Source organism: Rhinoderma darwinii, chromosome 7 (genome assembly GCF_050947455.1).
Source record: "Rhinoderma darwinii isolate aRhiDar2 chromosome 7, aRhiDar2.hap1, whole genome shotgun sequence".
Classification (NCBI taxonomy): domain Eukaryota; kingdom Metazoa; phylum Chordata; class Amphibia; order Anura; family Rhinodermatidae; genus Rhinoderma; species Rhinoderma darwinii.
Window position 1 is genome coordinate 34,585,635 of NC_134693.1, and position 21,840 is coordinate 34,607,474.

The window sequence follows — 21,840 nt, forward strand, 5'->3', positions numbered from 1 at the left end:
GTTAATGTAGATCATCTTTCCTATAATGCTAGATTCCTTCATTACATTAAAAAATGTGTTATACGACATATTAGTAATATGTAGAATAATAATAGTTCACTGCCGGATTGAACAATTAAAAACATAGTGGCTGCTACAAGGCCCGCGGGAAGAAGGGGGGGGGCATGCCGCCAATCGGCACGGCCCCGACATGACCGGTGGCGCCGCTAGCAGCCTTGATTTTTTCCACACCAGCACTGTACGTCATAGCAGACATCAAACACTTCATCACCAGAATGCTCATTGATAAAAGGTTCATCACATTTTTGGAATGATGGAGAAGCAGATGGATCAGTAGTAGGTGGATTATCACCACAAACTAGAAATAAAGGAGAGAGGTATAAAACAGTATTCATTCACCTTAGGTGTATATAGCAATTTCCTAATGTAAGTAGTTATTCAGGGGGGGGGGGGGTTTCAAACAAAATTACAATTTGAGGCAATTTTTAATGCAGAAACACAAGATGGCATCATTATTAGAAAAATAACTTTGTTCGATGAAGCCCACTTCAAAGTTTCAGATGCTGTTAGTAGGCACAACTGTGTCTATTACGCAACAGAAATCCCCCTGGCAACAATAGTAGAACAGTTGAATCAACCCGGGGGTTACAGTTTGGGCGGTCCTTCCATTGGTCCGATCTTCTACAATACACCGGTTACCTCAGACCTGGACCTTAACATGCTCCAAGAAAATGTAATTTCAGTTGAAAATGAAGACCTCTATTTCCAGCAAGATGAAGCACCTCCTCACTATGCCTTAGCAGTGCGTCATTTTCTTGACATACGACATGGACAGATCAGTTCCACCAGAGCGAGATGGGCAGCTTGGTAGCAGCTCTCCACGCTGACTCAGAGTCCTGAGCAGGGGGACCTCCCTCTATGATGAGCATATGCTCCATCAACACTGTGCCTATTTAAAGAGGCTCTGTCACCAGATTTTGCAACCCCTATCTGCTATTGCAGCAAATCGGCGCTGCAATGTAGATTACAGTAACGTTTTTATTTTTTTAAAACGAGCATTTTTGGCCAAGTTATGACCATTTTCATATTTATGCAAATGAGGCTTGCAAAAGTACAACTGGGCGTGTTGAAAAGTAAAAGTACAACTGGGCGTGTATTAGGTGCGTACATCGGGGCGTTTACTACTTTTACTAGCTGGGCGTTCTGACGAGAAGTATCATCCACTTCTCTTCAGAACGCCCAGCTTCTGGCAGTGCAGATCTGTGACGTCACTCACAGGTCCTGCATCGTGTCGGCACCAGAGGCTACACTTGATTCTGCAGCAGCATCAGCGTTTGCAGGTAAGTAGCTACATCGACTTACCTGCAAACGCCGATGCTGCTGCAGAATCATCTGTAGCCTCTGGTGCCGACACGATGCAGGACCTGTGAGTGACGTCACAGATCTGCACTGCCAGAAGCTGGGCGTTCTGAAGAGAAGTGGATGATACTTCTCGTCAGAACGCCCAGCTAGTAAAAGTAGTAAACACGCCCCGATGTAACACACATAATACACACCCAGTTGTACTTTTGCAAGCCTCATTTGCATAAATACGAAAATGGTCATAACTTGGCCAAAAATGCTCGTTTTTTAAAAATAAAAACGTTACTGTAATCTACATTGCAGCGCCGATCTGCTGCAATAGCAGATAGGGGCTGCAAAATCTGGTGACAGAGCCTCTTTAAACAATGGGGACACAGCACTCATGGGAGCATCATGGCTTCCTCATTGTGTCGATCGTCGTGGGTCCTGACCCCCCCCCAGCCTTAATACACTAATGGCCTAACTTAAGGACAGGCATATTAATGCTATAGTGCCAGGGAAATCCTTTAAGCACACAATGATGCATATAAGGGATCCCTTTTAAACAAAACTAGGCAGAAGACAGACACTTTTCTTTACGTCCCCTCTTGGTTTGCATACTTTATACCAATATTTTGAGACAAAATTTTGGCGCACTTTAAGCCACAATGCTTTTTTTTTTTTTTTTTTATATAGACACTGTCTAATGATGAGTAAAGTGTCTAAAACCCATAATAAATCTGGCACAAATGGACCTAACAATATGTTCGAATTAAAGGACTTCAGCAAGAGTGGGCAAAAATTCTAGATACTAAAGGTGGTAAATTCTAAGGGGGCAGTTATATTTTCACATTAGTGATCGGAGTGTTGGAGACTTTGTTGCTTAAATAAACGCATTCATTAATAGCTCCTGAGTGTTCATTTGTTAACAGTACATTTAATTAACGATCAGAAAGTATCCAGCATGATATGTAATACTTTACCGCACTGTAAGAAGTACTTTAACACCATATTATGGTCACATAGTTCTGATCAGTAATTCAAATGCTGATAAATATTTGGGTAGCGTTATTCATCTCCATGTGCTTTGGTATGCTTACATGTAATAACTTCAGATGCCTAAGCACAGGGACATTTTACTATCCTACATCGGTTTCATAAAATCAGACAGAAGTTTGGCCAGTATTTTGCATCAGTATTTAGACGTCAATACCAGGAACCTACACGAAAAAAAAAAAAAGTATAATGAAAGGATTTGCAGAACTCCAGCGGTTTGGACCCACTCCTGTTTTTGGATTGGAAATAGTGAAGCAAAATACTGGCCTGTGAAAGTGGCCTTACTATAAAATGTACTATAGGATCCATATGAATTGCATCCCTAGTGATTAGCTCTTAGAGTCTCTGTGTCACTACGACTTAATTGTTTCATTGATAAGCTTTTTTTTCATTTTGGAATCGTACGATGAACCATGCACAGACAGGACCCTGGAAAATGGTTTGCAGCATTTGGTACAGAAGCCTCCATAGACCCTTGACCTGAACTCCATTGGAATAAGTGGACAGCAAGCTGGGCCTTAGCACTGAACATCACTGCCAACCTCACGAGCGCTCCTAGATCCAAATAGCTGCAGTAATGTTCTAAATTGTGTGGAAAGTCTTTGAAGGAGATTTAAGGCTGTAATAATAGCAAAGGGGGAACCAACTCCATATTAATACCCATGATTTGGAAATATTTAACAGGGGTTTTTTTAGGCACGGTTTTTTTTTTTTTTCCAAATGGCTATATATATATATATATATATATATATAAACAAAAACAAAAAAAAAAAAAAACACACCCTGTCGGAACGAACTGCCGTTTTTCCCATTGAAATGAATGGGCAGATGTTTGGAGGCATTCAGCTTCAGTTTTTTCAGCAGTTTATGGCACAAAAACCAGCTGAAGATAAGCCGTGCGAACACACCCTTATTCTACACATTCAAACTTTGTATGCTTATGCATCGTCTTGTTTCATAAAAGAAAAGTTCGAGAGGTAGATTCCCAATACATTAACTACATCTGCATATGAATGGTTAGTTAAATAAAAATTGTAAGTAGTACAGATGCCAGATAGAAGGAACGCCGTGCATTAGTTCTCTTCGGAAATATAACATAGTTACAAGTCGAAAAAACGAGTCACATTTATTTGGAAATCTCCCTTTTCAAACAAATTATAGTACAATATGAAGAATAACACATCTTAGTTTGTCACATAGTTGTTAAATTCCAGCAGTTTATAGCATATGACCAATAGAGGGCAGGCTCACAGATTGATCGTCACCATTCAGTGTATTGTTTAACAGTAATGTGATGCTTTTTATTACATTGTAAAAAAATAACTTAGAACAAATCAACATTTGATTAAATATTTCAGCAACCTATGCATTATAACATTTGGTAAGATTACCAAAAGGCGAGTGCAAACTTGACACATTTTCTTGTAACCCAAGTATCTTCTACAGTTAAACGGATTGAGATTCGGTTATTTACACAAATCATACCTTTGAATATAAAATCTCCTATTACAAGCTGAAAAGTATTTAGGGACGGAATAGAAAATTATCAAAAAAGTCGACCTAGCCTGGCAGTGCCAGCCCATCACAGCTCGAGTGAGGTTTTACTTTAAATCTAAAGATGGCACGCTACAATTACTGGTCATTTTTTTTTATGCCTCAAAACGCCATGGCCCAAAGTTATATCACAGCTCCGGCTTTGTGATACTGGTGTAGTAATATCAAGCATTGAGCAGAGATACTAGAAGAGAAAAATTTCATGATATACATCCGGGATTACTTGAGAACACAAATCAAAATATACATCAGTGGCAGCCAACGTTGTACATTGCGGGAACATAGTTAAAACTTTCCTGACTATCGTACATCTCCGAAGGAACCAAAAATGTCAAGAACCTAGAACAGCAACTGTTTTTTTGTTACCTGTGACTACACCAAACCCAAACTTTTTCCTAACTCATACCATCGAGGCCAATAGACTTCTCAATGACTAGGTCTAGTTGGTTGAAGCAGTCCCTCCTGTAAGAAAACACCGGACATTATAATTTACATGCAGAAATTACCAATTATTCGCTGTTGCAGTTGCTAAGGCAGCAATGCAACACAATTTTACTAGCAGAAGTGCATGGATGTGGTTTCCATCAATTAAACGGCTGCCACATTGACCAAAGGCTCTTTCCTTCTTTAATATCCTTATAGTTGCCACGGATTATGAAATAACACTGTAAAAACTGCAGCTACTACAAAGAAGTTTTAAAAAACAAGGCACATGGGTAACTGGTTGCCAAGTTTTCACGGCATTAATAATGCTATAGATGTGACACCGTAGTACGACACTGCAGCACACCTTTACGGCACAACAAAAGCAGAAGAGTACGACAATTGTGTTAAGTAAAGGTCTCATAAATCCGTGTTTGGTGACTGACCATTTTTAAAAAAAAAAAAAAAAAAGTCTGTAGCTGGTCTTCCAATTGTGCCATGTTTCAGGTGAGACAATCCTCTTCGGCAAGTTTCCCAGTGTGAAGGCTTCTTAGGACTGACAGCAGCAAATCGACATCAATTACTGCACTTGACTCTTGGCTTAGTACATACAAGTTCTTCATTTTTGTCAAACATTGTGCAATTGTTGTGCCATCTTTCTAGCGGCAAAGAACAAGTTAAATAAACAAATCAGGAATGATATTTGTCCCTTTTCTTTTGAAGGCCATTCAATGTATTTTCTTGCCGAGAAAACATACATGCTGCAGAAAGGCAATACTGAGTATGCAAGTTCGCTTACAGCCATTATGTTACAGTCAACTAGAATATACACGGATTCTTCACATCTTCAGCGTAAAATGATGGCTGAAAAGAATTAAAAATTAACCAGCCACGGCCTGCATGGGGCATTAGAAAAAGGAAACAGCGTGGGCCCATCACCAGAGTAAAAGGAGATTAGGAGAGAATCCAAAAACAATTCGGTAATTTCGTATTATCCCTAAACGGTGTCAAGTGCCAACTACATGCTACATTACATCACCAACGTTAACAGGAGCACTGACTCTTCAGGTGGCCATACACCTTTGGTAGCTGACGGCTGAATGCTCATTCGATCGACAGCTATTTATTTCTACCCCTACATACACACGTGGCTCGATAGAGCATGTATGTGAATAAGCCGCTGCCAGACACCTTTGAAAGCAGCTTATCTCCCCTGACAACAAAGGATTAGGCATGTTGAAATCCAACATGCCTAATCCTTCTTTCCCATGACATCTGCCCTCAGGTAGTCAGGAAACCCCCATATACATCAGCTGGTCGGCTGGCACCACCAAAAATCGGTGGGTTCCACCTACTTTCATCTAATGTGTATGGGCTCCTTAATCTAGGCCAACAGACTTTCTGCACAAAAGACCAGTTCTTATGATATGATTGGACTGGACTGGACTGGACTGGCCTCTCTGGTGCCACCTATAGGCCAGTTGTCTGATGTGTCACAACTATCACTCGATTCTGTTTACTCAACTGGCTTTCCTTCTCTACATATAGAAGTCAATGGAGAATGTGCAAACGCAGACAATTTCCAATGACCCTGCATGAACTTTGGAATCAAGTTGCAGAGAATTGGGACACATTGAATCCTGGATTACACAATGTATTCTTATTTGAAGCATTAGAAGTGGTAACCACCACTAAACCTACACGCCAACTTGTTATCACATTCCCAAGTCAGAGTCATAGATAAGCATTCCTGAATATGGGGAAGATTCATGTCACTGTCCTAGCCCTGTGTCTAAATACCCTAGCCCCTACATAAGTGATAAGTTGGGTGCCTCATGTCCAAAACAGAACCTAGCTTTGGGAGCCCTAGTAGAGCTTAAAAAGCAGCAAGCCATACTGGAGAGGAATAGCAGATATTCTCCAAACGTATAGAAAGGAGATCAGGAAATCTTTGGTTCTTTAAGTAAAGGCTGCAAGGCTGTTGCAAATCTCATTATTGCTCTGTAACGCAGCATTTGTTACAATGTGGCATGGTGTACATTAGGGACCACTCATAGTCCAATCCACGCTGGCTTAAAATGGGAATACATTCAGTAATAAATTGTGCAAAAGGCATTAGAGCATCAGTCTGAAGAGTTTTGGCAATTAATGTTCACGTCCTGCTTGATGTGCACAATCAATAAACCGTACAAGGACGCTTCTTTTAGATCAATGCCATGAAAAAAATAAAAAGAATTGGGATTTTCCAGGAATTTGATCACGTAGAGAACAAAAGTAAAGAATGCAAAATAGAGAAATCACTATCCTTGATATGTATCCATCGCTGGTATTGGTCTTTATGATCAGTTGGCTGGATATAGAAGAGAAAGGGAAGTAGATTGATTATTTTCCAAAATCTGTAGTCCTGCACCACAGACCATTTAGTAACAAGGCGAAGAAGTCAGTTGTTACAATACCAGAGGGCAGAACTCTGGCACCACAATTTGTTTTACAAGTTCAGTTTCTACTCCTCAAGATGGCAGGTCCAAGAGCGTGGCTTCAAGTAGTCCAGAAACGTGGGCTGTAAAACAAACATCAGTACGCATCAAATGTACAGGCAAAACCGTTAAAAACGTGAAATTATACTCCCTCCCCCACCATATACACCGCCTTCATGTCTCAAATTAAGCGCTAATAAATAATATCATACATATCTCCACTCCTTTATGTAGCTTAGTGTGGATTGTAACTCACATTGCTGACTGAACAATGACGGTGGGCATACCACTCCTGAGAGTAGAGACATAGCAGGACACCTTGACCCAAAAACAGAGATGTCCACATGATCACATTCCAGATAGGACCCCTCCGTCTGTCATGAAGAATGAAGTTAAAGATCACTGCAATGAAAGCATTACGTTGATTACATCGGTAGTAAGACTTTAAAAGGCAAACATACCTGCCTGGAAAAAAAAGAAGGCAACAGTCCTCAAAACAGGACCTTTAAATAATGTAGTAATTCTCATACTGGCGATTATCGTGTAACAATTGCTAATCTCCAAACTGCTCAGATCTACAAAATTTCACACGTGCTTCGGTTAGTCTACGAAAGCCTCTTCCTCCTCAGTCAAGCAAAAACCTGGAGCAAAGTACAACTTAACTTCATGTTCCGCTCCTTCCAGCGAGTTTTGCTGCACATTAATTATTTTACTCATTTGGTCTAAATAATATTTACACTGCATGGAGGTTATAAAATATACTTATGGATTGACAGACCTTTGAGGGGCAGACTAGCGCTTTGTAGTGGCTCTGCTCTGGCTTATAGATAGGAGTCCATAGCAGGGGCTCCCACCACTCTATGTTGTCCATATGCCTTATTTTACAACCCCTTTAAAAAAACAAAAAACTTGCTCTCTAAACCCATTGATATTTCCAAAACAAAACTTTTAATATTTAAAATCAAAGAAATTTCTTGGCACACCCATATTTTAGCAACAAAAAACATTCACAAGAACGGTTTGAAGTTAGCCACAGACATTGGATAAAATGTTGGCCAAATAGTTTTGCTGAGATTACCAATCAAGTTTGCACCATTGGCTTAGCTGAAATAGCTGCCTGTACGATGTATATTTATGAAGAAGAGTAATACTTACTGCCAAAGCCCATAAACAGAATGAACATAACTGGGTAAAAGAATCCAAAGCAGATCCCCAGGGCATATTCATGGACCGCAGCAGAGACCATGAACACAGACAACATGGCAGCCGCTTTGAACCTCCTGCCAAAGAACTGGAAGGAGGGGGGGGGGGGGGACAAAAAAAAACAAAAACACACATTGATGATACATATAGAAAATACATTTTTTTTTTTTAAAAAGCGTAAAGTAGGCAATGAAATCCACCATTCACTTAAATGTAAATAAGCTAGACCAAAACATGCAGAAAAACTGAATTAAAAAACAAACCATGACTTATATAGATAAAAATACTTTATTGGCCTCATCACATGCCAAAATGTTATAAATCTGTAAAAGATGAAGACTTTAGTATTTCCTAGTAAGAAGAAAAGAAGGTTTGGCATCTTACCCAGAGGAAGTCCCGGTAGGCATAGTAGTAGAGCCAATCATGTACAACCACATTCCAGGTGCGGTAATAGTTTGCAAATGAAGTTGAATTCCACCAATCCTGAAAAGACGTACCACTAATTAATAACATAGAATGTGTTCGTATCTGCTGTTCCCATCAAAGATCTGCTTTGAAATAAGTCGGCAAACACATTTCTATTGTACACTAAAATTAAAGAGTTTAAAAAGCCACCCATAAATGTGGTCCCCGTGTTGCCCTCATATTCTATGTAAATGTTTCTGAATAGCTGGTTAAACTAAAAGTGGTAAACTAAAAAAAAAAACAAAAAAAAAACAGGGTAATGAATATGACCATGATGACCCCCAATGATAACCATTACAGCTCCCACAGTGGTTGTTCCCCATATTGCTGTATAATTCAGAAAAAAATGTTATTCATAATTTTAGGAAAGCAGGATGATAAGTGTAAGGGTTGCATTTCTTTGTCACACCGCATTATCAGGAATAGACGTTGCAATGTAAAGGGTGAAAGTAGAGTCAAAATTAGCTGCGGAAAAGTAGATCATGAAAGGAGTCCCCGAACCACCCCACTGTTGAGATAGCCCCCACATTCAGATGGGGAACCAGTGGCAAGGTGGCCTGGATTATGGAAACAGACGATCCTGCAGAGCTATGTTGTTTCCGTAACTCAGAGAAGTGATCCCGGCCCCCTTGCCATTGATTCCCTGCCTGGATGTGGCGGCCAGCTGCTCTCTCACTGGACGGACACAGGGTCAAGGGCCCCGGATCTCAAGAACGGCACTGGTCTTAGATCTGGGACGTGCGCCTATCAGACATTTATGGCATATCCATAGGATACACGATAAATGTCCGTTATGGCAATACCCCTTTAAATACTGAAGAGAATAAACTAATTAACCATTCTTAATATAAAGACTAAAATCAAAATCCATCTCATTACCTTGTAGAACATTCTGTCGGCGAAACGGAGCATCTCAGCAAAGGCATTGAGCCAGCAATGCAGAAAAGCAAAGAAGGCCAGGAAGAGTATCAGTACACCTGGTTATAAAGACAGAAAATATACAAATACAAAATGTGTAGCAGAGGCAGTGAACACCACATTAAACACAGGAGGTTCATAAGTACCTGGCAGGATGGAGTTAAAAACACAGAGGACCAGGACTCGGAGGCTCAATGGTTCTTGGCTGATGTTGCGGAAAAGAGGGATACAAAGCCTGACAAAGACATAGTAGACATAAAAGAGGCAGCCAAGCACCTGCAACATAAAACCACAAGTGAATGAGAGATACCACCTGTCTCATTTGCAGGATTAGAACACATTTCACCCTCAATTTAAATCAAAAAGTTCTCCTTCGGAAGAAAAAAAAATAAAATAAAAAGTATCTAGTGCCACCTATAGGTGGATACCCTGTAAAGTTAGTCAATGTGCGACCCCAGAGAGACCGTTTTCTTCTTTCTGAAGAGTATACCTTTTCTCAGGGAGAAATGCCCTAAAGACCATCAGCTTGAACTACGAAAGTAAAAATCAGTACTTTTTGGGAGAATTTCAATTCATAAATAGGATGTCCTTGAAGGGAACCGGTCACGTTAATCATGCAGTCTGATCTGCGTGCAGCATGTTATAGAGCAGGAGGAGCGGAGCAGATCAATATATAGTTTTGTGGGAAAAGACTTGTAGTTTATAGATCAGATTCCCTGCTCATTCTGGGCTTAGGAGTCCAGTAGGCGGTCCTACTCAGTGATTGACAGCAATCTCTATTCACACATATACATCAAAGGCTGTTAATCACTGGAGTAGGTCTGCCCACTGGACTCCCAAGCCCAGAATGAGCAGGGAATTAGAAATATAAAATTACAAGTCTTTTCCCACAAAACTATATATTAATCTGCTCATGTTTCCTGCAGATTGGCCTGCATTTTCAACACATCAGGTTTCCTTTAATATAAATGTATTTAACTAATAAATTTGGCATTAAACTACAAGTGGCAGAACAGTTGCCTATAGAAAACAATCAATCCTTATTTCTAACTCACATTAACCCCAAAACAAAAAATAAAATTAGATTAGTTATGCTCAACTAGATTTAAAAAAAAAAAAAGTCATGGCCCAGTATTTCATAATAAAAATAACCATGGCATAAATAGTAAGTCTACCGGTCAGTCAGAGAACAGGCATTATAGTCCAGCTAGGATTTACTGCCCTAATGTGGAAATCCAACCAATATACCATAGATATACGCGAGAAGGTCACATAGGTGAAGTCTGATCTCACTCATTTCCATAGCAAAAAGCGCTCTATAGCCAGCTCAACCTCTATAGCCCAGCTCAGAGACTTCACCTGCTTAAAACCGGACCTCAACATTGTGCGCAGTGCCAATGGGGTTTATATTACTATAGAGCGCTTTCGTTCTGAAAAATCAGTAGTGGCACCAGCAATGTAGGCCTATGAAGTAATGTGGGTCCGGGGCCTACTAAAGATTAAATGTCTATATACAGTGTAATGCTCTAAATCCCCAGGGATAAATTGTACATGTAGTTATGATGGCTTTCTGCCAGTGATGGATTTTATACAATGCAAGTCTCATCCAGAATTCTAAACATATGAAAGGTCCAATAATGTGGTGCTTCAGCATTCCTGAAGGGTCCAGATTATCAGACTTTTACTGTGTCTACTTGCCGAATATTTCCACTCCAGCTTTGACTGGTGGTCATATTTCCCTGCAAAATGCAGGGAAAGGAAGTGCAGGCACCGCACACAAACACTACTCAAGAGTAGTCACACAGAGCGTTTAACAGGCAACTAATACGTATGACAATTTCCTCATGTAAAAAAGGAGTATTAATAAAACAAAAAAAAAACAAAAAAAAAGATAAAATCAGTGACCGCTTACTGGCAGTCACTACATGAACGAATGGCTTGTGCTCAAACAGAGTTGGACATAGTATTTTACCTGAGCAAATTTAGTGGCAACATATCCCCACCGTATGGATGGATTCCTATAAGGCAAGCAGAGAAACATTTAAAAAATAAAAAAACAAAATTGCATTTTTTTAAAGTAATGAATTTAACATCTCCAGCATAGATATTTTTGTAATAAACCTATATCTGAGCTGCATGGATTTTTTTTCTATTTCATTTCTACATTTTCTGCAAATAGTCAATACATAAAGTGTGCCAATGGAAATTACAGACAAAGGTCAGCCATGTGCTGTCAAACAGTACAAAGTTGAAAAATTTACCTTGGATAGTTGTCTCGGTAAATCAGTGTAGGCGCAAACAGGAAATACAAGTATTGTGTAACTTGTGGGACTGGAGCTACTGCTAAATGAAGGTAAAAGAATAGTTTACACAAATCCAATATTAAGGACAAATATCCTAAATACATCTTTTTATTTAGGTTTCAATAAAATTTTCCTTTTTTGCCTGCAGTCTCAAATCAACACATTAAACTATTTTGAAAGCAGGACATATACTTAAAGTACACAGAACATCCACTTCTGCACGGCACGGCTCACATGACAATACAGATACATTTTGGAATCGGTGTTACAGCCAGAACGCCCAGACTAGACCCCTACAATCCCGGCTCTATGTAACTAATCTCTATATAGTTCTATGGCAATGAAAGCTCGGTGACGTGGAGGGGTCCAGGTGTTGCAGCCGTTTGCATCTGTAGGGTATCAGTCCTTGTTTGGATGAATGATCAGCTTTTATTTCACATGCAGCCAATTAATTATACGTCTGATCATCAACATGCCAGACTGACCTAAAAGATCATGGCAAGGCTTAAAAGTAAATAGAAAATCCTAATTTGATGTCTTTTTTTTTACTCACTTGACTTATCCTTGGCGAAAGACAAGACCCGAGGGATATTTTCTCTTATGAACGAATGGACCTTCATTATCAGTCGAACCTGAAAACGAAGTTACATTAAAATAAGTCTATAATTTTTTTAACTTAATAGAATTGTAAACAATTTATTCCTGAAATATAAAACCATGTTACCTGTTCTAGAATGACAATGAACCTTGAAGCAGGGGGTAAATTGTGTTGTACAACTACATATGCTGGACAGAAACCGAGGCCAAGCATTTGGAAGGTCAAGTAAAGTAACCCGTAGAAGAGAGATCGTATGGTGCGGTATGATGAGGTCTTGTAGCCCTGGGCCCACATTGAGAGGAGGACGTACGGGATGATCAGTGTGCTCAAGAACATGCATATCCATGTGCAGAACACAATGGGGAATTTGCCAAAAGCATAGTACAACAGATCAAACTCCAAAACAAGCCTGCAAGAAAAACAAACATGTAAAGCATGAGGCAAGAACAGGAGCAAACAAGCAAAATTGACACGGTTTAGCACACAACCGTATTTTTTCCCACCCGTAAATACGGGTCCGGTGTCACACGTATTCGACCCGTTTTGCACCAGTATTTACGAACCCGTGCCCGTAAATATGGGTCCGGTGTCACCCGTATTCCACCCGTATTTACGGGCACGTTTTTGGCGGCAAAATAGCACTGCACTAATCGGCAGCCCCTTCTCTCTATCAGTGCAGGATAGAGAGAAGGAAGGGACAGCCCTTTCTGTAATAAAAGTTAAAGAAATTCATACTTACCCGGCCGTTGTCTTGGTGACGCATCCCTCTCTTCACATCCAGCCCGACATCCCTGGATGACGCGGCAGTCCATGTGACCGCTGCAGCCTGTGATTGACCTGTGATTGGCTGCAGCGGTCACATGGCCTGAAACGTCATCCAGGACGTCGGGCCGGATGTCAAGAGGGACGCGTCACCAAGGCAACGGGCGGGAGACCGGACTGGAGGAAGCAGGAAGTTCTCGGTAAGTATGAACGTCTTTTATTTTTTACAGGTTTATACTGATCGGTAGTCACTGTCCAGGGTGCTGAAAGAGTTACTGCCGATCAGTTAACTCTTTCAGCTCCCTGGACAGTGACTATTTACTGACGTCGCTTAGCAACGCTGCCGTAATGACGGGTGCACACATGTAGCCACCCGTCATTACGAGAGCTCCATAGACTTCTATGGACTGTCCGTGCCGTTATTACGGCCTGAAATAGGACATGTTCTATCTTTTTCAACGTCACGGGCACCTTCCCGTGAGAAAACGGGAAGGCACCCGTCGCCAATAGAAGTCTATGAGCCCATTATTACGGGTCGTAATTACGACCCGTAATAACGGGAGTTTTTACGGTCGTGTGCATGAGGCCTTAGTCCTACATTTGATGTGACACTCAATAGAACTGCCTGAATGGTCACAGAACAGATTTCAGAACTCCAGGATGCTTGGTCTCAGCTGTAGCCATCTCAAATGGAAGTTTATTTAAAGGGGTTTTTCTATTACCACAGATGCCCTTAATAAAAGGCCTTCTTAAAAACAAAAACTACATTGCAATATTTTTAACTTTAAGGAATTTTACAACCATTTTAGAAATGGCTAAATACATTTGGCCCATGTCTACTTTTCAGGACGGGAGTCTAAAGCCAGGATTCCACACTGCTCCTGGTCCCTGGACACTCTACTTTCAGGAACATGCTCAGGACATTTCTATTGCCCGTAATCACAGAGTTGCGCTCTGCTGGTTTCTGCACATGCTTGGCTGCATCCAAAGCCTTCTACTAGCTCTGTTGACTTCAAATGGAACACATAGAAATCAACGAGAAGCTGAGCATGCGCAGTAAACCACCAACTGTGTGGGAGGAGCCAGGGAACACTGGGAATTAGACGACAGACGTAACGCTGTGCTAGGGAATTGTGGAAGAGGCAGCAGCAGGTCGGGAGAAACCCACAGCCCTGCCTACATATTCGGTACGGTGACCGGAAGTAAAGGAGAACCATGGGAGACAAACTAGTGAAAAGGTTAGGTTTTTTCATAGGAGAAAAAAAATAAAACAGACACTAATTTGTATTCAAAATGTATGGTACATGTGTTATGCGTTCTAACTACGTGACTTTGGTTTAACAATCAAGTCAATAGAAGAAACTTATCAAAGTGTAGTGCAAATAAACCGGTTATAAAATGAGGAGTCAAGGATCTTCAGTCTTGTCTATTAATAGCATGATCTTTTTATAAAACTGGCCTTGGCGCTGTATCCTTCAAGTCAAGCAAACGGCATGCATGCCCAGCAGTGTACAACACAGAACACACACCAGTCTGGAGAAACTCTTGCAAAACCTGGCCATAGTAATTAGATCGCGGTAAAAAAAAAAAAACGAATTCTGATGACTTATCAGCCACGAGTTCTCATTCTATTGTGGCTGGGGGGGGGGGGTGGAATAGGTCAGCTGAGCCAATATCATTCTAGAAGTTAGTCTTGTACAGAACAGTGCATAGTATAAAAAATACCCCAATCACTAGAGAAAGCAACCAATAAATGCGGAGAGATAGGAGCTCGGCATCCTGCAGAATTGGGACTATAGCAATAAAAATGCTGCGTACGCCAGTTTTTTTTCCCCGTCTGTATGAATTAGAAACCTATCTGTGAAATTGGAGGTCCGTAAAACGCAGAGTTTCTACAGATTTGTTATATGGTTGTGTGCATGAGGCCTTATTTTGTAAAAAAATAAATGAAAAAAAGCTCACAACTAAGGATCCAACGCACTCTGCTGGTTTTCTATTACCAGAGAGCAGAGTAATGTGGGAGACCAAATGCCAGTTACATAGTTAAATATAAGCGGTTATGTCACATTCTGACAGCAGAGTACAGATAAAACAGCATTTAAAAAATAAAAAGTAAATTAAAGTAACTTAGCAAAGCATTTGCAGTTATTTCCGTTATGTGTCCGTTAAAATATGTTAAGATGTAAAAATAGGAATAAAAAAAACAAAACAAAATTGGTATTAAACACCCACACACCCCAACTCACCTGCCCTGGTCAATGCAATCCACAACCACTGTACTGAGGATGAAGAGGATGAGGAGAGCAATAAACATGTGGTAGATGGTGCGAAAGTGATTGACTTCGAAGAGTTCACTGTAATAAAACATGATGGATGATCAACAAGTCATCTGCACATAGTTGTAAAGGTTTGTAATGCGAAAACTACTTTTATTTTATCACGGTCATTAACACAATTCAATATTAGAGTAGAAAACCTGTTCATTATATTTCAGCCTCTTTTCTCACTGATGTAATATTGACACTTTAGACCGGGCATTTCTCGGTCAATAAAAAAAATAGCGAAACTGGCCAACTAAAGGCCCTTTTACACGGGCGAATATTTGTATAAACGTTCGTTCCCGATCAATGCACGGTGTAGACACGGCAGCGATCAGCGGATGAACGAGCAAACAAGTTTGTTGGCTGAGCACACCTATTATGCGGCCACAAAAATGGTAGCAGGCAGCACATCTACCCATGTAAACGGGAAAAAACACACAAGTAGAAAACAATCAGGTCAACTGCTTCATGCGGAGAGCAACATTGCAGACAAAAGAACAGCTAGGGCTCCACAAAGGCTTCATTCACATCTGCGTCAGGGCTCAGTTCAGACTTTGACTTGCCCTGACTGATAGAAGCCATAGGTTTCAGTTTCCATCACCATTGATTTCAATGGTAGAGGATCCGGTGCCAATGGCTTCCGTTTGTGTCAGTTGTGCAAGAGTTACGTCGATTTGACTGAATGAATACCGTAGTCAAAACGATTGAACCCTTGCACAACCGACACAAACTGAAACCATTGGCACCGGATCCGTCACCACTGAAAATCAATGGTGAAGGAAAAAGAAACCTGTGGTTTCCGTTTCGGTCAGTCAAGGCTTCGTTCCGATGGAACAGAGCCCTCACGCAGATGTGAATGAAGCCTAAGACATTTGGTCCCTTCTCAGTCTAGGTGAAATTGCAACAACACCTTAGCGAGCACAAGCTTTCTTCATGGGGGGGGGGGGGGGGGGGGGGGGGGGAGAGAAAAAACACTGAGGTAGCTATTTTACTCGGATTGCTGGTCAACCAGTTGTTGTCGTCATGGTGCCCTAATCTAGAAGGAACCAAGAGAAATAAATCCAGCGTATGTGGCTACCCACATACAGATCACTGAGCGCTATGAAAAGATTCCAGTGTAAAGAACAAGTACTTCGTAACAGCCTTTACATGAGAACATGTACACAAACCAAACAGGTTCTTCGCTTACTCTAGTATAGAACGTCTTGATACATATGTCTTTCCATGGTCAGGTGGGGATTTCAGTGTCCTGTGAAATAAAAAAAAATTTGTCAGAAACATAGGATCATCACTATATAAAAAAAATTAAATAAAAAAAAAGTCATAATGCACATCTATGGCATATCAAAGTGATATGACAAAGTCTTATTTGCAGAGTGTGTGAGTTATATGGCAGTTCTACTACCAGGCACTCTACCGATCCTGTAATTGCTAATGTACTTACATGGTTATTCAACTTTTTACATCTATACATAAAAGCTAAAAAATGAAGGTCGAAAGGTGAAATACTAAAAAAAGTCATCAATTTATAATGTATTTTGAATTCACCCATTGAACAACATTTTCAATTTATATATTAGTTATACAATGGAGTGTATTTCTAGATACATTGCATTACTTATTTTTGTACTGATACCAAGCGACAGCTTGTATTACAGTCTGGAGCAACATTCACAACTCTACTGGTTGTTATTGGAAACAAGATTGTTTGATATATGTACTGAACTCCAATAATGCAGTGGGAGAGTAAGGTATTCATAAATCAGACCACTGTACAGTGACGGTTGTAAGAACTACACTTCCCAGAATGCATGTCACCAGAGTAAGCTTTATACAGACATTGAACTAGCAAGGAAGGCTGGAATATTTCAACTCTGAAGCCCGCAAAGTTTAATTTTCTAGTGTGGCTTCTGGCCGCTCGTGGAGGAAAGAAAAAAAAAAAAAAAAGTGGCATGTGCTTTCTTGCCACGGTTTCGCTTTTTTTTTGTAATTGCATGAGTTCAAAGTCAGCCTCAAAATTCCAGAAGGTATTCTGAAGATTTCTTCTATCTGCAAAAAACTGGGTGAGCAGGGCGTAAGAAAGGTTGTTAAAGGGGTTATCCACTACTGGACAACTGATAACCTATCCACCGGATAGGTCATCAGCATATCATCGGTGTGAGTCAGACACCCAAACCCTGCACCGACCAGCTGCTCCAGTCGACCTTATGGAACGGAGACAAACGGAAACCATTTGCAACAGTAGCATTAGCATTGAAATGAATGGTAATGCAAAAGGGAAGCAAAGGATCCCGTTTGTCTTTCTGTTGATGGGTTCCTCCGCCGCAAAAGGTCTGATGGAACCCCGACGACTATGTGAACAGGCCCTTATACCTTGATTTTTGCGAATGCAGAGAAGACAACCAACAAAAAGGAGCAATATAGGTGGAGATCATAGAAAGAGCTGATACAATTATATGTATATAAATCTTTCTGGAGGAGAAAGATGGGATAGATGGATATAGATAAAGATAGATAGATAGATGCCAAGCTTGAGAAAAAGCCCAGCTTAGTGGGGCCTGAGGCTAGGAAAAGGGATATATATTTTTTTAATAAGGTCATTCAGTGTGATTTGTTGCAACTTTATAAATAGTTTTTATTAAAAATTTGTTTTACTTATTGATACAGCTGCTCTGTATGCTCTATACAAAAGCAGCTATATAGTTCGCTAAATGCTGCCCTTATCAGGTCTGTGGGTTTAGTGACAGCGGGTCCTGCGTGTGTTGGACACGCAGGATCCGATCCACCTGTTACCCATCACATCTAAAATCATGATCTTAGATGTGATAGATGACAGGTGGATCCTGTGTGTGACCTGCTAACACTGAACCTATCAGGTCTGCGGGACAGACAGATTCAGGTCATAGCGAACTATACAGCTGCTCTGTATAGAGAATACAGAGCAGCTGTATCTCAAAAAGTTAAAATTGTCTTAATAAAAACTATTTATAAAGTTGCAAATCACACTGAATGACCGGCTTTAAAAAAATAAATAGAACATGAGTAAACAATGTGATTGTGTGTAATTATATGTATATACACACACACACACACACACACACACACAAACTGTGCAAAAGTCTTAGGCAGTTGCGGGGAAAAACGCTGCAAAGAAAGAATGCTTTCAAAAATAGAAGTGTTAATAGTGGTTCTTTTATCAATTAACAAAATGCAAAGTGAATGAACAGAAGAAAAATCTAAATCAAATTATTTGGTGTGCCCACCCTTTGCCTTCAAAACAGCATCAATTCTTCTAGCACAGTTTTTGAAGGAGCTCGGCAGAGAGGTTATTCCAAACATCTTTGAGAACTAACCACAGATCTTCTGTGGATGTCGCTTCCTCAAATCCTTCTGTCTCTTCATGTAATCCCAGACTGTTAAGATCAGGGCTCTGTGGGGGCCATATCATCACTTCCAGGGCTTCTTGTTGTTCTTTACACTGAAGATCTCTTAATGACATTTGGCTGTATGTTTGGGGTCGTTGTCCTGCTGCAGAATAAGTTTGGAGCCAATCAGATGCCTCCCTCATGGTATTGCATGATGGTTTGAAGAGGCTCGGTCACTCCTACATAATCTGATTGGCGCTGTAATGTAGATAAGTGTTTTTTATTTTGAAAAACGATAATTTTTGATCAAGTTACGAACAATTAGATTTATGCCAATTAGTTTCTTAATGCCCAACTGGGCTTTTAACTTTTGACCAAGTGGGCGTTGTAAAGAGAAAAAAAAAAAGTGTATGACGCTGACCAATCAGCATGAAACATTTCTCTTCATTCATGTTTAGCTGTACTCACAGCACAGAGAGATATCGCGAGATCGTGCTGTGAGTAAGTCCCACAGAAACGTTACCGAAGTGTCTGGAGTGTAAATACACATCAAATCCTGGCTGGAGGCGATGTCTATTCACTCTCAAGATACTTCGGTAAAGTTACTGTGGGAGTATGTGACAGCACAGTGTGATCTCGCGAGATCACACTGTGCAGTGAAAGAAGCTGGGCTGGAATGAAGAGAAGTATACATACACCTCTTTACAACGCCCACTTGGTAAAAAGTTACAAAACGCCCAGTTGGGCATTAAGAAACGAATTAGCATAAATCTAAAATTGTTCATAACTTGCTCAAAAATGATAGTTTCTTGAAAATAAAAACCACTGTTCTCTACATTACAGCGCCGATCAGATTATGTAGGAGATAGGGCACTTATAATCTGGTGACAGAGCCTCTTTAAGAATGCCGCGAAATACAGGCAGATAAAGGACACCATTAATCCTTATCAGACCCCAAACTCAATTTGATGAAATGCAGCATCAAACGATCGCTTCACGCAGACATGATTGTACCGCTCTCTAGCGAACAACCTGCTGTTGCAGCCAAATATTTCACATTTTTACTCAGTCCAGAGCGCCTGCCGCCATATTTTTTTTGCACCCCAGTTCCTCTTTTTTTTTTTATTGTTAACGCATAGTTGAGTCGCTTAGCCTGGTTTTCACATCGAAGGTACGGCTTTTTGGCCACAATTCTTCCATGCAGACCACTTTAGGCCAGACTTTTCTGAACAGCTGTTCTTTGCCCAGTTTTAAGCCTGCTACACAGATGTTTGTTACAGTAAATTACGGTTTCAACCTACATATAAAAATGATCACCTGTTTAGTATAATTGGCTAATCATACATCTGAGAATAATACTACAAAATAAATTACTTAACGCAAGTGTACCTAGAAGTATTGATGCCGTTTTGAAGGTAAAGGGTGGTCACACTAAATATTGCTTTGATTTAGATTTCTCTTCATTCTTTTTTTTTCCATCAGTTATCAAAATACAATTAACACTATTTAAATCATTCTTACTTTGCAAACGTTTTAGGCAGTTGTGGAAAAACGCTGCACAGTATAGATATAAAATTATTTATGTAACGATCAGGTGCACATAGTAACGATGCTAACATTACCTGACTTTATGGCCGTCTTGCTCAGCATTTCCAGGGTAGCAGTTGGTAGAAGCAGAAGAGGCTTCTAAAGCAGTAGATTCTTCTATAAAGTTGTTAACAAACTCATTAAAGTGAATGTCTACTTCCTTCATCAATTCACTCTTTAAAACCTGGAAAAACAAGAATTTGAAGATATAGAATAAAATGGCAGATAAGCCGTTGAGAATGTGGCTTTAACCATTATCTGGATATTAAAAAAAAAAATAAAAAAAATAAAAAAGACCCGTCACCTCTTCTTACATGTCTATTTCAGTAAATACGGTTATTCCTTCATGAAATGACGACAATTTTGGAACATGTTTTCTTAGAACTCAGCATTGTGTAATTCCTCATAGAAATAAATTGACAACTGGGTGTTAACGGTCTCAGTGTCAGAGGTGTGTCCCTAAATTCTCACTTAGACTGACACTGTCCAATCAGTGCAGGGACACCCACCCCACTGATTATACCCTGTTGTCAGTTTAGCCCTAAATTTCTAAGCGGAATAATAGTGTAAGGGCAAAAGCGAGGAAGAGCGAATATAGGACCCCAACGGATTACTGAACCTATAAAGTGGTGCTCTTCGGACCTGGAGTCCTCCAAGGTAAGAATATGGAGTATTAGTCCCATTTATCCCTTTGGCAGCACAGTCAACATTGGCATTGAGATCCAGAGAGAGTGTGGTACCACACAGACTTGGGAAGGTGTGTTCCTTTCTAGTGACCATGGGGGTCCAAGTTCATAGAGCCTGCCAAAAAGATCTCCTGACGTCAAAATGCAGCTAAAACTAGTAGGATAAATTTAAAACTTCCATGTGTCTGTTAATGTTCTATACATTAATAAGAAACTAACAGATGAACAAGCTGAACACGGCTACTCTCGGGTCAGTGAGTATGTACTGTAGGTCAAAAGAGCCATGGGACATTAGTTTACCTCTGCTTTTCTTTTCAATTCCATTTTTCTGTTGATCACATGCTCCAAGTCCATAAAACCTGCCAGTAAGAAAGCACAAGTCCGGTCACTGAACATTAGCAAATAGTACCAATAAAAAAAAAAAAAAAAGCCAAAGACACAGCAACTTAGAGGCTACAGAAGGTGATAAGCAAAGAAATATCTGGCTTTCTTGCAGCAGGCGGGAGGATGACATGACCCAGTGGATGGAGAAGTTTTCCTAAAGCTTCATTTAATCATTTTGCCGTTTTTTCAGATGATTACAGTACATCAGAACTCTGACACCAAACAATCAAGATCAAAATTAGTAGAAATTCATTAAAAGGAAGTTCCACCTTTAGCTATGTAGTCATCATAGCAACCTTGTTGGCATTTTTATCATTTTACTTGTTTTCCGGCTCATTTCATTGTGCAGAAAGAAAACAAAAAGAACTGCGTTTAATTGAAAACAAACGAGGCTAAA

At 40.2% G+C, this 21,840-nt stretch overlaps 1 protein-coding gene across 6 annotated transcripts in view; it reads right to left on the minus strand.

Moving 5' to 3' along the window:
- Window positions 1–3,504: 3,504 nt before the first annotated feature.
- Window positions 3,505–21,840, minus strand: part of SOAT1 (sterol O-acyltransferase 1) — a 34,979-nt gene continuing 16,643 nt past the window's right edge. For 5 of the 6 annotated variants that reach the window (XM_075833160.1, XM_075833158.1, XM_075833159.1 and 2 more), the window contains exons 3-16: window positions 21,360–21,418; window positions 20,409–20,557; window positions 16,611–16,670; window positions 15,347–15,454; window positions 12,465–12,747; window positions 12,294–12,372; window positions 11,699–11,780; window positions 11,410–11,455; window positions 9,584–9,713; window positions 9,399–9,496; window positions 8,439–8,537; window positions 8,007–8,142; window positions 7,108–7,253; window positions 3,505–6,934 (exon numbers count right to left, since the gene is read on the minus strand). In XM_075833160.1, the coding sequence (XP_075689275.1) occupies window positions 6,878–6,934; window positions 7,108–7,253; window positions 8,007–8,142; window positions 8,439–8,537; window positions 9,399–9,496; window positions 9,584–9,713; window positions 11,410–11,455; window positions 11,699–11,780; window positions 12,294–12,372; window positions 12,465–12,747; window positions 15,347–15,454; window positions 16,611–16,670; window positions 20,409–20,557; window positions 21,360–21,418 (1,532 nt within the window). In that variant the 3' untranslated portion in view covers window positions 3,505–6,877. The remainder of the gene's footprint in view (window positions 6,935–7,107; window positions 7,254–8,006; window positions 8,143–8,438; window positions 8,538–9,398; window positions 9,497–9,583; window positions 9,714–11,409; window positions 11,456–11,698; window positions 11,781–12,293; window positions 12,373–12,464; window positions 12,748–15,346; window positions 15,455–16,610; window positions 16,671–20,408; window positions 20,558–21,359; window positions 21,419–21,840) is intronic. The other variant, XM_075833157.1, reaches the window with a different exon arrangement.